The 13,574-nt window shown below is 56.5% G+C and overlaps 1 protein-coding gene across 1 annotated transcript in view; it reads left to right on the top strand.

Annotated features, from left to right (window-relative positions):
• The window catches only part of QSOX1 (quiescin sulfhydryl oxidase 1), a 35,517-nt gene extending 22,149 nt beyond the window's left edge, over nucleotides 1-13,368 (top strand). Inside the window, exons 7-12 of the mRNA XM_060643814.2 lie at nucleotides 728-862; nucleotides 2,919-3,048; nucleotides 4,624-4,746; nucleotides 5,555-5,702; nucleotides 9,407-9,586; nucleotides 11,500-13,368. Coding sequence (XP_060499797.1) covers nucleotides 728-862; nucleotides 2,919-3,048; nucleotides 4,624-4,746; nucleotides 5,555-5,702; nucleotides 9,407-9,586; nucleotides 11,500-12,239 — 1,456 coding nt within the window. The 3' untranslated portion in view covers nucleotides 12,240-13,368. The remainder of the gene's footprint in view (nucleotides 1-727; nucleotides 863-2,918; nucleotides 3,049-4,623; nucleotides 4,747-5,554; nucleotides 5,703-9,406; nucleotides 9,587-11,499) is intronic.
• Nucleotides 13,369-13,574: the final 206 nt, after the last annotated feature.

Raw genomic sequence — 13,574 nt, 5'->3', positions numbered from 1 at the left:
TATCACACTGCGGTGACTTTCTTGGGGACTCATGTCCCCTCTGGTATCTCAGAGCCAGCTTGTGAGCAGGCAGCTTCCTCGGTCTCTGGGGAGGGGAGTCAGACCCAGCCGTCCTGTCCACGGCGGAATTAGCAGCAGCCCCGCGGACCCTACCTGCTCCTCCGCGTGCTCCATCCCACAGCCTCTCCGGGCCAGGTTGAGACCTTCTCGGGCCCCGCTGCTTTTCCAGATGGGGTTTTGACATCAGACTGGTGTCCACGAAACTTTCCATTGCATGAGCAGTGGATAAAAAGGCCAAAGTGAGGGGCGCCTGGGTGGCTCAGTCGGTTAAGCGTCCGACTTCAGCCAGGTCACGATCTCGCGGTCCGTGAGTTGGAGCCCCGCGTCGGGCTCTGGGCTGATGGCTCGGAGCCTGGAGCCTGCTTCCAATTCTGTGTCTCCCTCCCTCTCTGCCCCTCCCCCGTTCATGTTCTGTCTCTCTCTGTCTCAAAAATAAATAAAACATTAAAAAAAAAAATTTTTTTTTAAAAAAAAGAAAGAAAGGCCGAAGTGAGGCATGGGTGCCTTGATTTTGAGCTCGCGGAGGGTAAGACCCAACCAGATTCAAATATTTCTTAATTAACATTTCTGTCAAGTGAGCCACCTACCTCCTCTCCAGGCAGGAGTTCGCCCTGGGGTCTGCTTCTCCAGACTCACTGCCTCTCCTCTGTGCTTTCTTCCCTCGCAGACTTAAGGAATCCAGGTCCTTCTACACCGCGTACCTGCAGAAGTTCTCCAGGACCACCAGGGAGGCTGTCCCGACCACGGTTGCGCCCAAAACAGCTCACACAGCAGCTCCCACTGTGTGGAAGGTCGCAGATCGGTAAGGCCACGCCTACTTCCCTGAGCCCTTCCCTCACCCCAGCCTTACCTCTGATCACAGACCCCCTGCCTCCTACCACATTCCGTTCCTTGTCTTGAGCTTAGCACGTGCCTTTCCAGTCCCAGACCCCCGAGGGCTGACCTTGGCCTTTGGGCACCGCCCCCCTCTCCGGCCATGCAGGAGAGTCTCAGATGTGTGGGAGCAGCAGCAGTGAACTGGTGACCAGCCCTGCGTCTGCTGACTGTGGCGGCTGCCAAACAGCATTTACTTGTATCCTTCATGATAGAATGAATACTTTTCTATGCCCACATTCCTTGAGCTTAATGCCATTCAAGAACAAGTAGAACCAGCTTAGAAGGATAATCTGTGGCCTTCCAGCCAGCTTCCTACCCAAGCAACTATTTCTTCAGCAGGTACTTTTGAGTACCTGCTACAGGCTAGGCACGGTACCACAGGTATGCCCAGATGTGCAGCTCCTTCCCACAGAGAGTTTACTTTCCATTCTAGGAGGACACTGACCTCATTTGAATGCCTCTGGTGCTGGGGAGCTCACTACCTTTTGAGGTAGCCTATATCTTTGTGCACAGTTGTAACCATGAGGAAGTTGCTCTTGGAGTAGAATTCTTGCTTGTTGGGCAAATGAGGCTATAAACCTCTTGCACGGGCACCCAGCAGTTTACCAGGTGGAAATGGCTGACCAGGGAGCCCAGAGCTGCATCAGGAAGGTGGTTTGCACCTACAGTACAGGGGACTGTACGAGACAACTCGGGGAAAGGTCATCTGATTTCCAGAGGATTTTGCATCCCAGCATGAGGGACTTTAAGGGTCGAAAGCACTAATGGAGAGATTTTTAGTAAATCAGGTAAGAAGGAAAGAGAGACTGAGAGGTGGGAATGAATGGTCGTTATGGTCATTCAAATTATGGTGATTCAATTCATTCATATTATAATAGCTGACACATACTGGCCTGGTGTGCCAAACTGCTGGGCACCTTCCAATACATTATCTCCCTTCAGTCACGGGCCACTTCTTGAGGCAGACCACGGGAATGGTGAGGTACTGAGGCCCAGGAGCACAGAGAGGGACTCTGCCACGAGCGTGAAGCACAGGTGGTCACAGGCTCACCCCAGTTAGCTCACCTTGCTGGTTCCCTGCAACCTGAGGTGGTAGGTGCGGCAGGAACCATCAGTCCATTTTACAGGTGAGGTCACTGAGGCCCCAGAGAGGTAGATGGTAGTTGCCCCACCTCCCAGAGCTAGCTCACTGTAGATCTGAGGCCAGAACCCAGGCCTCAGGAAGCAGGGGTAGAGAAGCAGCCAACACACAAGGAGCCCTTTGCTTCAGAACCCCAAGCCCGGGCCCCAAGTGAGCGTGATGGGCGCAGGGGGGAACGGTGAGCATGGAGCCTGAAGCCCTTCCGCTGGGGCTGGGGTCAGCCCAAGAGGTGTGAGAGGGAGCCCCACCTGCTACCAAGGTCTGGCAGCTACGAGGATGTCAGCCCCAAAATAAAAACACACACCGCTTCTCCTCCTATCCCCTGAGTCCCCGCTGTGCCCTGACTTGGTGGGCAGCCAAACCCTTGGTCTTTCTGAGAGGACCCAGCTTTTTATTGGTCTGTCTGTCCCTTAGGGGTCTTTGTTCAGAACAGAGAATGAAGCTCAGCCTTCCACCAGCAGCCTGACTAAAGCACCTTTAAGGAGTCATGGGTGAGACTGGCTCTGAGCCTGCAGAGGGGGATCCCCTACTCTGTGCCAGGAGTTGCTGAGGGGTTTACCTTTGTGCTTTTGTTTCATCCTCTTAGCAACCTACCCGTGAGCAATTTATTATTTACTTGTGATAATAAATGAGGAATTGAGGCTCAGAGAAGTTAAGTCATATACTCAGGGTCACAGAGCTGGTCAGTGGCAGAGCCTGGTGCTAACTTACAAGACTCTGTGACCATCAGAGATGGCCCTCCCCTTCTCTCTCTTTAGCCCTGGGCACTCGTCCCCAGCCGCTGCCCTATGGCTAACACCTCTCTCTCTCTCTCTCTCTCTGCGTCCTCCTGGGTCCTTAGCTCCAAGATCTACATGGCTGACCTGGAATCTGCACTGCACTACATCCTGCGGGTAGAAGTGGGCAAGTTCTCTGTTCTGGAAGGGCAGCGCCTGGTGGCCCTGAAAAAGTTCATGGCAGTGCTGGCCCAGGTGAGTAGGGCCCCAGTCTCCTTTGTCTCTCTTCCCTCTGTAGCTGGCTACCCCTCCCTCCCTGCATCCTTCTGTCTGGTTCCAGATCCACTCCAGTGCTGCCCTACTTAAAATCCGAGGCTCTGGGCTGCCGAGGACTGCTGAGTCAGATGCGGTCTCTGGTCTCCTGCTGAGCCTGACTGCTGACTCAGCTACCCTCAGCTCCTGAGTGCCAGGTCTGCTTCTTCTTGGTACAGGTCTGTGGGCAGCTGGGGCTGCCGCTGGGGGTGATCTGTGCCTCCCCATCGGGAACTGCTTGCCAGCCCCACCTCCCCAGTCCCCACCTCACCCAGTCCTGGCCTCAGGCCCACCTGGCTCAGTCTTGTGCTTGTGTGGTGCTGTCACAGCCTGAAGCCAGAGCCTTGGGTCCCTCCCCAACGACGTCCCTGCTCCTTCCTGTAAGCAGCTGGTGGGACTGGCCACTGGGTGGCGTGCGGTCACCAGCGTTTCCTGCTCCAGCCAGAGGGTGACTCCCTGAAGTCCAGAGCCTTTAATTCATCCTTCCTCCTGACACCAGGGTCTTAGAAGGAGGAAGGGTCCAAGTCAGGATGAAGGGCAAAGGTCAGGGAAAAACGCTGACTTAAAGCTGTAAAATCATGTTGGGAGCCCAGAGGCCCGAGTGAGCTGACCAAGAGGGAGTGGGTCAAAGACAAGATTCTTCTGGCCACTTCTCCCTCAGGGGCCGTGTCCAGCCCTGGAGGGTTGATGGGAATATGTAATGGCTTTCTCCCAGGACTGAGTCCTCTGGCAGGTTTTTCTGTGTAGTGATCTTTCTTTTTTCTTTTTCCTCCGAACTTTCCTCAGTGTCATTGTCCTCTTGACCAGTGTCTCGGTGGTTTTATCTGACTTGCTCTGCTGGCATTCCCCTCTTCTGCCCCCCTCCCCTGGTGCGTGTGTGCACACGCACATGCACACACACATCTGTCCTCCTCCCTAGAGTCCTGTGGCTTTAAAGTGCTGATACTAATGAGATTTCAGCTGACTTATTGTCAGAGTAGCTTTTCATGCTCCTCAGAGACTCTTGGGAGTTACCATCAAGGTCTGGATCTTGGCTATGCGCCCCAGGGCCGCCTTGTCCCCATGGCATCCTACGGAATACAGATGGAAGGCTGTTCCCCAGCCTCACCCAGCAGTCAGTAAGTCAGCAAGTCAGCTGGTCTCTCAGAAGATCACCTGCAAAGAGGACTGTGTGGCCCAGGTGCCCAGCAGCCCTGGGAAGCCACGCAGCTGCCCAGCCTTCCTCCCAGGGGCAGTGTGGGGTCAGGGTCAGCCTTGAGAGAGGGAGCCTCAAGGACCCAGCTTGACTTAGAGCCTCTGTTCTCTCCCCAGCCCCTCCCTCGCCTCACCAGGTACCCCAGAGCAGAGGTTGTGAGGGACACACATTTGCATCTCAGGCAGGATGTTTTCCTGGTGGCTTGGGGACATTTCAAGAAACTGCCTTGGCCCACTTCTGTTTAGCCCCCTATCCTCCCTGGGACTGCAGGGCTCTGAGGGAATTGCTGTTCACTCCCCAGCTTCCCCTTGTGCCCCCCACAGTACTTCCCTGGCCAGCCCTTAGTCCAGAACTTCCTGCATTCCATGAATGACTGGCTCAAGAGGCAGCAGAGGAAGAAAATTCCCTACGGTTTCTTTAAAGCTGCCCTGGACAACAGGAAGGAGGTGAGTCTGGGGACAACTGACGTCCTTCTTTGTATCCTCAGTAACTGTGGGAGTGGAAGCCTCACCCTGTAGCCTCCAACCTCCTTCACCAACTTGGACTGGGGCAGGAGTCCGGGATTCTGGTTGGGTCCTTCCATTCGTAATGAATAAACTGCTACTTAGAGCTGTGTGCGTGCACCATAGCTCATCTAATCTTCCCAGCTTTAGTGGAAGGTAGCTATTATCCCTGTTTAGCAGATGAGGAAACTGAGGGTAAGAGAGATTGTGTAACTTGTCTATGATCACATAGCCGGTAGGTGATTGGGCTGGGATTCAAGTCCAATTGTGAGATACCAGCCATGAGCGAGTTTGTAGCCACTGCTCCCTGTGGCCCGCAGGCACATTGGACCCCTCTGGCCCTCTCCAGGGGCACCTTTCTGGGCTCCTGTGCGTTCCGCTCTTTGCAAAGGTGGGCCACGGCAGCCAGCAGAGGCACACAGCCTTATAGATTTGTAGGATGCCAAGGCTCGAAGGGACCTCAGAGGTCAGAGGCCAGACCCCTCATTTCTCATTTTACAGATGGGGAAGTTGAGGCTAGAATAAGGATGTAACTCAGTCTGTGTCACAGCTTTTCAGATCTGCTGCTCCTTTGATGGGTGTCGCCAGTGGAAGGGAAAGGCCACCTTTGAGATGAGAGACTAAGAAAGGGACCTCGTTTGTCTTAGGGTTGTGTGCTGACCTTTGAGTCTCCTGGAAGCTTCTTTCCTCACCACCCATCCCATTCCTTTTCTTCTCCATATATGCTCTCATGCACGTATGTGTTCCTTAGGGCGCTGTGATTGTCAAGAAGGTGAACTGGGTTGGCTGCCAGGGGAGTGAGCCACATTTCCGGGGCTTTCCATGTTCCTTGTGGCTCCTCTTTCATTTCCTGACTGTGCAAGCAGCCCGGCACAATTTAGACCACTCGCATGAAGCAGGTGAGTCCGAGGCCTGTGCACCCCCAGTGCCCCAGCCCAGCCCTGCCTTGCCCTCCTCACTCAGGCCCAGATGTAGAAGATTCTGCATTTGCAGCTGGCTGCGTGCACTCAGCGTAGAACCAGAATGGGGAGGACCTGGAGAAGCCACCCGGACCTGTCCCCTGCCCCAGGGTGGTGCCCAGCAAACAGCAGCATGAGGTTTCTTCCCGGCTTTCTTGGAACCATGACCTTGCTTTGTTTCCAGCCCTTCATGAAAAATGTGTGGTTCTGTTTTTTTATACTCCTGTAAAGGAAAGAACTATGTAACTATGTCTGTTTTGGTCTACGTGGCCAATACTGCATACTTTGAACAGTTTTAGTGTTTCCCACTGAAATGTCATTTTCTGAGGGAAGCTGGGGGAACACATTGCTCCTCCTGCCCTGTTCCCTCCCCAAACCGAGCAGCTGCCTCCATCACCCACCCTGCCTCGCAGCCACACCTGACAGCCAGAAGGGCAGGTATTCAGTTCAGTCCGTGTTTGCTGAGGGTTATATGGGGCCCTGGCTCAGCCCGGAGGGTGCAAAGGTGGGAAAGAAACAATCCCTGCCCTCCGTGGGGCAGGGGGGCGGAGCCACCCTGCAAGGTGCCAAGGCCAAGAGCCAGGGATGAGGGTGCGCAGGGAGGGGGAGGAAGTCTCCATGCTGTCAGGAGAGGCAAAAGGAGGTAAGCTGAGAATGGATGGGTGAACAGGAGCCGAGCTAGGAAGGAAGAGCACCCCAACGGCTGAGCAGAGGCAGAGGGATTCGAGGAGTGGCCAGGGTGCAGCCAGCCGGCCAGCCAGCCGGTCTCTACAGAGCACCTTCAAAGCATTGGGCCCTGTGTCGGGAGGGGTACCGTGGTGCATCAGGCAGGAAGTCCCTGCCTCAGGAGGGCCGATGTTCCAGGGGAAGGAGATGAACAGGGACCATACAAATAGATCATCTCAGGTGTGATGATGAATGCTCTGAAGAAGACTGAGCTAGGTGGTGTGGAAGAGGGCGAGGGAGGGGTGCCATGTTTACACAGGGTGGCTGGGGTGGCTGGGGATGGCTTCTCCGAGGAGCCGGCCCTGCACGGGGCCCTGGCTAGTGAGAGGGAGGCAGCTGGGGGAATGTGGGAAGAGAGGTTTCCAGGCTGTGCCCGTTTGACCGCCATAACAAAGTGCTACATGTTGAGGGGCTCACACAACAGAAACTTACTTGCTCACGGTTGTGGACTCTGGAAGTCCAGGATCAAAGTGTCAGCAGGGTTGGTGTCTGCTGAGGCCTCTCCTTGGCTGGCAGAAAGCCCTCTTCTCGCTGTGTCTTCATGTGGTCTTCACCGTGTGCCACGTCCCAACTTCCTCTTCTTGTAGGGACACTAGTCATAATGGCTGAGGGCCCACCCTCGTGACCTGATTTTACTTTAATTATCTAATTTGAAGTCTGTGTCCAATACAGTCACATTCTGAAATACTGGAGGTTAGGACTTTGACATAAGAATTTGAGTGGACACAATACTGCCGATAACACGGGCCAAGGACTAGCAGGTGCAGAGGACACGTCTGGCGTGTTTGCAGCAGCAAAAGAAGGCCAGGGGGAAAGGCTGGGATGGGGGAGGCAGTAGAGGAGGTGCACGTGTGGTGGTCTCGGCAAAGGAGGGGTTGGATTTCTGATTCAGCGTCAGGAGACCCTGCTGGAGAGTTTCATAGGGGAGCGTCCCCAACGACTGATGCTTTAGAGAGACTGCTGGGTGGAGGGTGGTCTGTAGCGGGGCAAGGTGGAGGCAGGGCCACCCCAGGAAGTTGTGAAGCTAGTCCCGAGAGGCGGTGGTGGCCTAGACCAGAGTGGTAGGTAGCATGTGGAAGAAGTGGTCAGATTTAGGAGTATTTTAAAAAAAAATTTTTTTTAACGTTTATTTTTGAGACAGAGAGAGACAGAGCATGAACAGGGGAGGGACAGAGAGAGAGGGAGACACAGAATCTGAAACAGGCTCCAGGCTCTGAGCGGTCAGCACAGAGCCCGATGCGGAGCTCGAACTCACGGACCGCGAGATCGTGACCTGAGCCGAAGTCGGCCGCTTAACCGGCTGAGCCACCCGGGCGCCCCAGACTTAGGAGAATTTTGAAGGTAGTGCTGATGGGAGCCCGGGGCGGACTGGATGGAGAGTATATGCAGGAGCCAGGACCCAGGGTAGACCCCAGAGTTGCTGGGCCTGAACTTCTGGTGGACGGTGGTTCTGTGAGCCGGGAAATGGGAAGGCTCAGTGGTCGGAGTGTGTAGATGGTGGGGGACTCCGTGGTCTGTGCCCGCGAGGCTGTCTGAACGGAGATGTAGACAGTTGAGTCCAGGCTTCTGGGGAGAGGTCCATGGCAGAGGTACAGATCTCATGGGCATGAGCATGGGGGTGATAGGTAAAGCCTCAGGACTGGACAAGCCCATTACGGGGCGGGCAGAGGACAGCACTGAGGCCTGTGCCCTGGGGTGTGTGGCATCTGGGCCTCTGACGAGGAACAGGAGCCAGCAAAGGAGATGGAGAAGGAGCAGCCGCTGTGATTTCAAAATACCGTGTTTGAAGAAGAAGGGTGTACTCAGCCAAGCGGGGGTGGGGGGGGGGGCGGTGCGGGGCTCTCTGGCAAGAGCTGTTGCAGTTGTGTCGTGGAGAGAAAGGCCTGGCTGGAATGGGCTGAGGGGAGAACAAGAGGCAAGAAACGAGATGATGGGGAAGTAACAGGGGTCAGAGAAGGGACGTCTTTATTGCAGTCGTCTTTCCCAGTCAGAATGATCCCGCGTTAAGGGAGAAGTGGGTGCTGCAGTAACAAAGGAATATGTTTACAGGAGTGAGGCCGAGGACAGAAGGAGTAAGGCCCCCGAGCACAGGGAGGGAGGAGGCGGTGCGCACAGTTGCGGGGCAGGCAGCAGCCAGGCTGGGGCAGGAGAGGGCAGCACCCAGGGGGCCAAGGACAAAGGCAAGGCATGGCTTTCAGGGTGCTCAAGTTGCTAAGAATGATGGCTTGGGGGGTGGTCGAGGTGGGGGGGCCATGGGTCCTGTTTTGAGGGGCTGGGAGTTTGCCACAGGACAGAGAGAGTTTGGAAGCAACCAGCAGCAAGGAGGGTCCTTCTGCCACCACCGGCCCTGACGTATGAGGTGTGGGAAAGACAAAGGGTTTAAGAGGGCGTGTTTCGGGGAGCCCAGCGTCAGCAGGAAGGTGAAGGGAGTTTGCAGAGGTGGGCACTGACGCCAGTCCAGAGGGCCCAGTGGGAGGGAGTAGGGGGTGAGGGGAGATGGAGACAAAGCAGGGGATGTGCAGAGCCAGATCGCAGGGACCCCCGATGCAGTGGCTGAAGGAGCAGGAAGCCCAAAGTGGGCTGGGCACAAGGAGGGGTGCAGGGGATGGGGTGTGGGCAGGCTGGCCCCTGCCTGCTTCTCCAGACACGTCTCAAAGAGCCTAAGTGTTCTGCTGACGAGTTTGGGCTTTATCCCAAGTGTCAGTGACAAGGACCTGGATGATTAGCAGAGAAAGGAAACTGGGATTTAGGAGTTTGGGAGGAGATGGGGTCAACTCTGAAGTGACCTCTGGAAGGTGGACAGGTGTGCAAGGAGACTCGGGGCCCGTGGAGGGGACGGTGGTGGGGCTGGCGGGCGCAGGCAGCCAGAAAGGCCCCCCCACTCCCCGCGACCGCAACAGCGTCTCCTCTCCCCGCAGCCAAAGCCCAGGAGGTCCTCCAGGCCATCCGGGGCTACGTGCGCTTCTTCTTTGGCTGCCGAGATTGCGCCAGCCACTTTGAGCAGATGGCGGCGGCCTCCATGCACCGGGTGGAGAGTCTGAACAGCGCCGTGCTCTGGCTCTGGTCTAGCCACAACAAGGTCAACGCCCGCCTCGCCGGTAAGGAAGGGCCCTCTCCAAGCCTGGAGTCACCTACAGAGGGAAGTGGGGGAGTTTTAGGGGACTTGGACCAGAGGTGGGGACAGGACACTCATCCCCAAAGTAACACCCTGTGTTTCACAGTGCTTCACGGGGCACAGAGCCTTTCCACATGCTCCGCCTGCTGCTGATGGAGTCAGTGTCTTTAGACCCATTTTCCAGATGAGGAAGCTGAGGCTTTGACACTCTAGGACTGTGGTCTTCCAGTGCACTGCTCACTCTTTCTCCTGCACCAGGGCACCTTCCTCAGAACTCTTGGGGTCCCTCTCCTGCCTTCCTTGTTCTGCTATCTGGCTCTTGGCCCCTTTCTTACTCACACCAACAGGGAGAGGAGAGCTGGGCTTTTCCACCCAAGGGGAGGGGTCTAGCAATGAAATGTGCCTGAAGACAAAGACCAAGTCCTCCCTAGAAACAAACAGGGACTGATTCCCATAGGGGGAGGCCTTGTCTTCTGAGTTTCCCCATTTACAGTGTTTTCTGTTCCTGGTGCAAAGGAGTCGGATGGGTCCAACAGGCAAAAGCATTAAACTAAGGGGTGACCAGAAACTGTCGCTGTGGGGAGGGGCCATCTGTGGTCGGGAGCCTGGGCTTATCTGTGGGGAGAGGGGAGTGGCTGACAGACCTCCTGGGGGTGGGAGGTTTAGGCGTGAGGCCTGGGGCTGCTGAGGTTAAAGGAAAAGGAAGGGAATGGAGCAGGTGGTGGTGCAGGCTGCTGGTCCCCTGGGGCCTCCTGGCCGACTTTGAAAAGAAGACAGGAGCCCGTCTCTCCTCTCCCTGCTTCCCTCTCTGCTGCCGTCCCGCCCCCACATGCTCCATGTGACCCTCCAGCCCCATGACCTAGGCAGGCTCCCTGCTCCCCTTGGGGCCCAGCTGCCAGTGGAGGGTGGATCTGGGGCTTCTCCTGGCGCAGCCGGGCCTGGAGGAAGGTAGTACCCCGCCCTTGGAGCCGGGGGGGGAGTGGGGTCCTTTCGGATTAAACTGCTTGGTAACAAGCAGGTACAAATCGAGTGCTCGCTTTACAAGGCTGGTCACCACTACTTCTCACTGGACCTTTGGAATCTGCTCGATGTCCCCTCCCCACAATAACTGTTCCAGCGGTTACATCACTTGCCGCTGCTTCGTTCTGGCCAGCACCTTTTGTTCCCTTATTAACCCCTTTAGGAAAGGTGCCTCCTCCAAGAGATCTGGGCTGATGGGCACTCCCTGGGCCACCCTGGCCCTGTGGGGCTCAGCCTGGGGCTGTGCCCACCAAGCCAGCCATCAGGGTAACTCCCTGACCCTCCTGAGTGCCCTTTTCCCCATCCAGGCCCCTAGGCGCCCCCGTACCCACCCCTTGGAGCCCACCAGGGAAGGAAATTCCACCAACTCCTGCCTACTCTGGAGGGCTGCCACGGCGTGAGGAACACCTGTGCATTACCACATGCCAGAGCTCTTGTTTTAAAAAAACATTTTCCCTTGAACTACAGAAGTAATGTTTCTTCACTGTATAAAACTTGGGAAATTTCAGAAAAATGCAAAGAAAATTACTAGCAGACCAACCAAAGACTGCAAGACAGATAATACTGAGTCCTCTGACCCTTTTCCATGCCTCGTTGAGGGGTACAACCCAGCAGTGAAGTTGATGAAGGGGCTGCAGGGAGCGGCCTCTAGGAGGCTGTGGTGGCTGAGGAGGGGATTGGAGTCCTCCTCTCCCAGGGCAGCACCGTGCTGGGCTCCATGGGCCCCCCCGCCCCATGCTAGGATTTTTCACCTGGCTTCTCATACCCATCATTCCCAAGGGCAGATGAGGAAGCTGGCATTCTGAATGAAGAATGAGGTCTGGGCTTCTAGGCAGGCCCAGGGGTCACAGCCAGCCTGTGTGTTTTCCTCGCCAGGTGCCCCCAGCGAGGACCCCCACTTTCCCAAGGTGCAGTGGCCGCCCCGCGAACTCTGTTCTGCCTGCCACAATGAGCTCCGGGGTTCGCCTGTGTGGGACCTGGACAACACCCTCAGATTCCTCAAGACCCACTTCTCGCCGAGCAATGTCATCCTGGATCTTCCTTCAGCCGGGCCGGGCCCCCGGATGGTTGCCCAGAGGATGGCAGCCAGAAATTTTACTCTGGGCCCTGAGAAGGCTAGGGTCATGGTAGGCCCAGGACCCACGGTTCCCAAAGTTCCGGCAGAGACACTGAGGATGAGTCACCCCCGGGATGTGCTCATTGGCCTCAGTATGACGGCTGAGCCAGACCAGGGACCTCCTGAGCACATAGCAGAGCTTCACAGGGATACGTTGGAGCGGCCAAAAGGGCGGGAACACTTGACCAAACGAGACACAGGAGCCGTGTTGCTGGCCGAGTTCCTCGCTGAGAAGAACCCCGGAGGCCCTGCAGAGCTGGGGCGAGTGGGTCGCAGCTCAAAGCAGCTGGCCAGCATTTCTGATGGGGAGCTGGAAGCTGGGCCCGTGCGGGGCCGGGACCAGTGGCTACAGGTGCTGGGAGGGGGCTTTTCCCACCTGGACATCAGCCTCTGTGTGGGGCTCTACTCCCTGTCTTTCATGGGCCTCCTGGCCGTGTACACCTACTTCCGGGCCAGGATGAGGGCACTGAAGGGCCACGCTGGCCACCCCACAGCCTGAACCGTTCACCTTGGGAGGGGGCGGGAAGGGGAGCTGCCGTTCATGGCGCTCTTCCAGCCCCCTGCTCCTCTCCCCTTTTCCCTTGCTCCTTGTCCAGGGAAATCCAGGGAAGCCAGTTGCTCCAATGAACCTCCTGGGGCCCTCTGGGAAGGAGAATTCCATAGCCATGAAAGTGCACCTAGGGCTCATGTCCATCTGACAGCACGGGGGAGGACAGCTGTGGGCAGGGGGGATGGGAGGCTCTGTCCCTGGCCTCTCAGGACCCACATTCCTTTTTTTCACCTTGTTTGAAGTCCTGCTCATTCTCACTGAAACTTCCGTGTCTCCCACCTGGCCTTGGGCCTAAACTGGGGCAAGTGAGGCCACAGTTCCCCAGGTCCCCCATCCAGAGGAGCGTTCCCAGGGCTGGCGCACTAGAGCGGAACTCTTCACTGCACCCCAGGCCCCGTCCATCCCTCTCCCTTCTGGATGCAAAGAGGCCTTTGTGCCAGAGAAGACAGGACTGCCTCTGGCCCTCTGTGGTCTGTCCATCCTCCAGCCCCTCAGTATCTATGGGGCGGGGTTTGCTTTGAGGGGGGTGGGTCTGGAAGCTTCTGAACGTCCTGCTGGTCTCCCAGGTGAGTGTTGGAGGGAGGAGAGCTTCTGGCTCCTTCCCCCACACCTCTGCTTCAGGAGGGGTGCAGGCCAGAGCTGGTGTGGACTCGGATGGGTGATGGCCACGGGGCTGGGTGATGAGCAGCTGGCTTGGCGGGACCTGATAAGGGCTGGTGTGGGATTTAAGGAGGGTGCTGGTATCTTTAGTGCCTTGGCTCTGGGCTTAGCTGGAGGGTAGAGTGAAGCCACAGGGAAAAGATGGTTGCTTCGAATGTGCTTTGTCTCCTCCCCAGTGCACTCTACCCCTCCTAGAGCTGGGTCTTTTGTCTTTTGATTTTGGCCTCCGAAATAGATGCTAATGTTTGAATGTGGAGGGTGTTGCAGTGAGGAAGTGTCCTCTCTCTCAAGGGCCCACCTACCATCGTGCAGAGGTTAAAAGGGTCAGAGGGGAGGGTGACTCTGTACACATGCTCGATTCCCACTCTACCCCACTGCTTGGGAGGGTTGTGGAATAAATTATTTTTGTTAAGGCAAAGCGTTGGTGTGTTCTTTAACTTGCTGTTTGGAGACCTAGTGTCCAGGTCTGGACAGAATATGCAGAATCCAGCCTCAGTGGGGATCCAGCCAGAAGTGACTGGCCCCTGGCTCACATAGCTACCACCCTGCAGGGGAGGAGGTGCCCCAGCACAGCCCCTGTCTCCGGGATGGACCCTCCTGTACTGCCCACGGAGCTCTCCATTC

The sequence above is a fragment of the Panthera onca genome, chromosome F1, assembly GCF_046562875.1.
Source record: "Panthera onca isolate mPanOnc1 chromosome F1, mPanOnc1 haplotype 2, whole genome shotgun sequence".
Taxonomy (NCBI): Eukaryota; Metazoa; Chordata; class Mammalia; order Carnivora; family Felidae; genus Panthera; species Panthera onca.
This window is presented reverse-complemented; position numbering and strand designations above follow the sequence as displayed.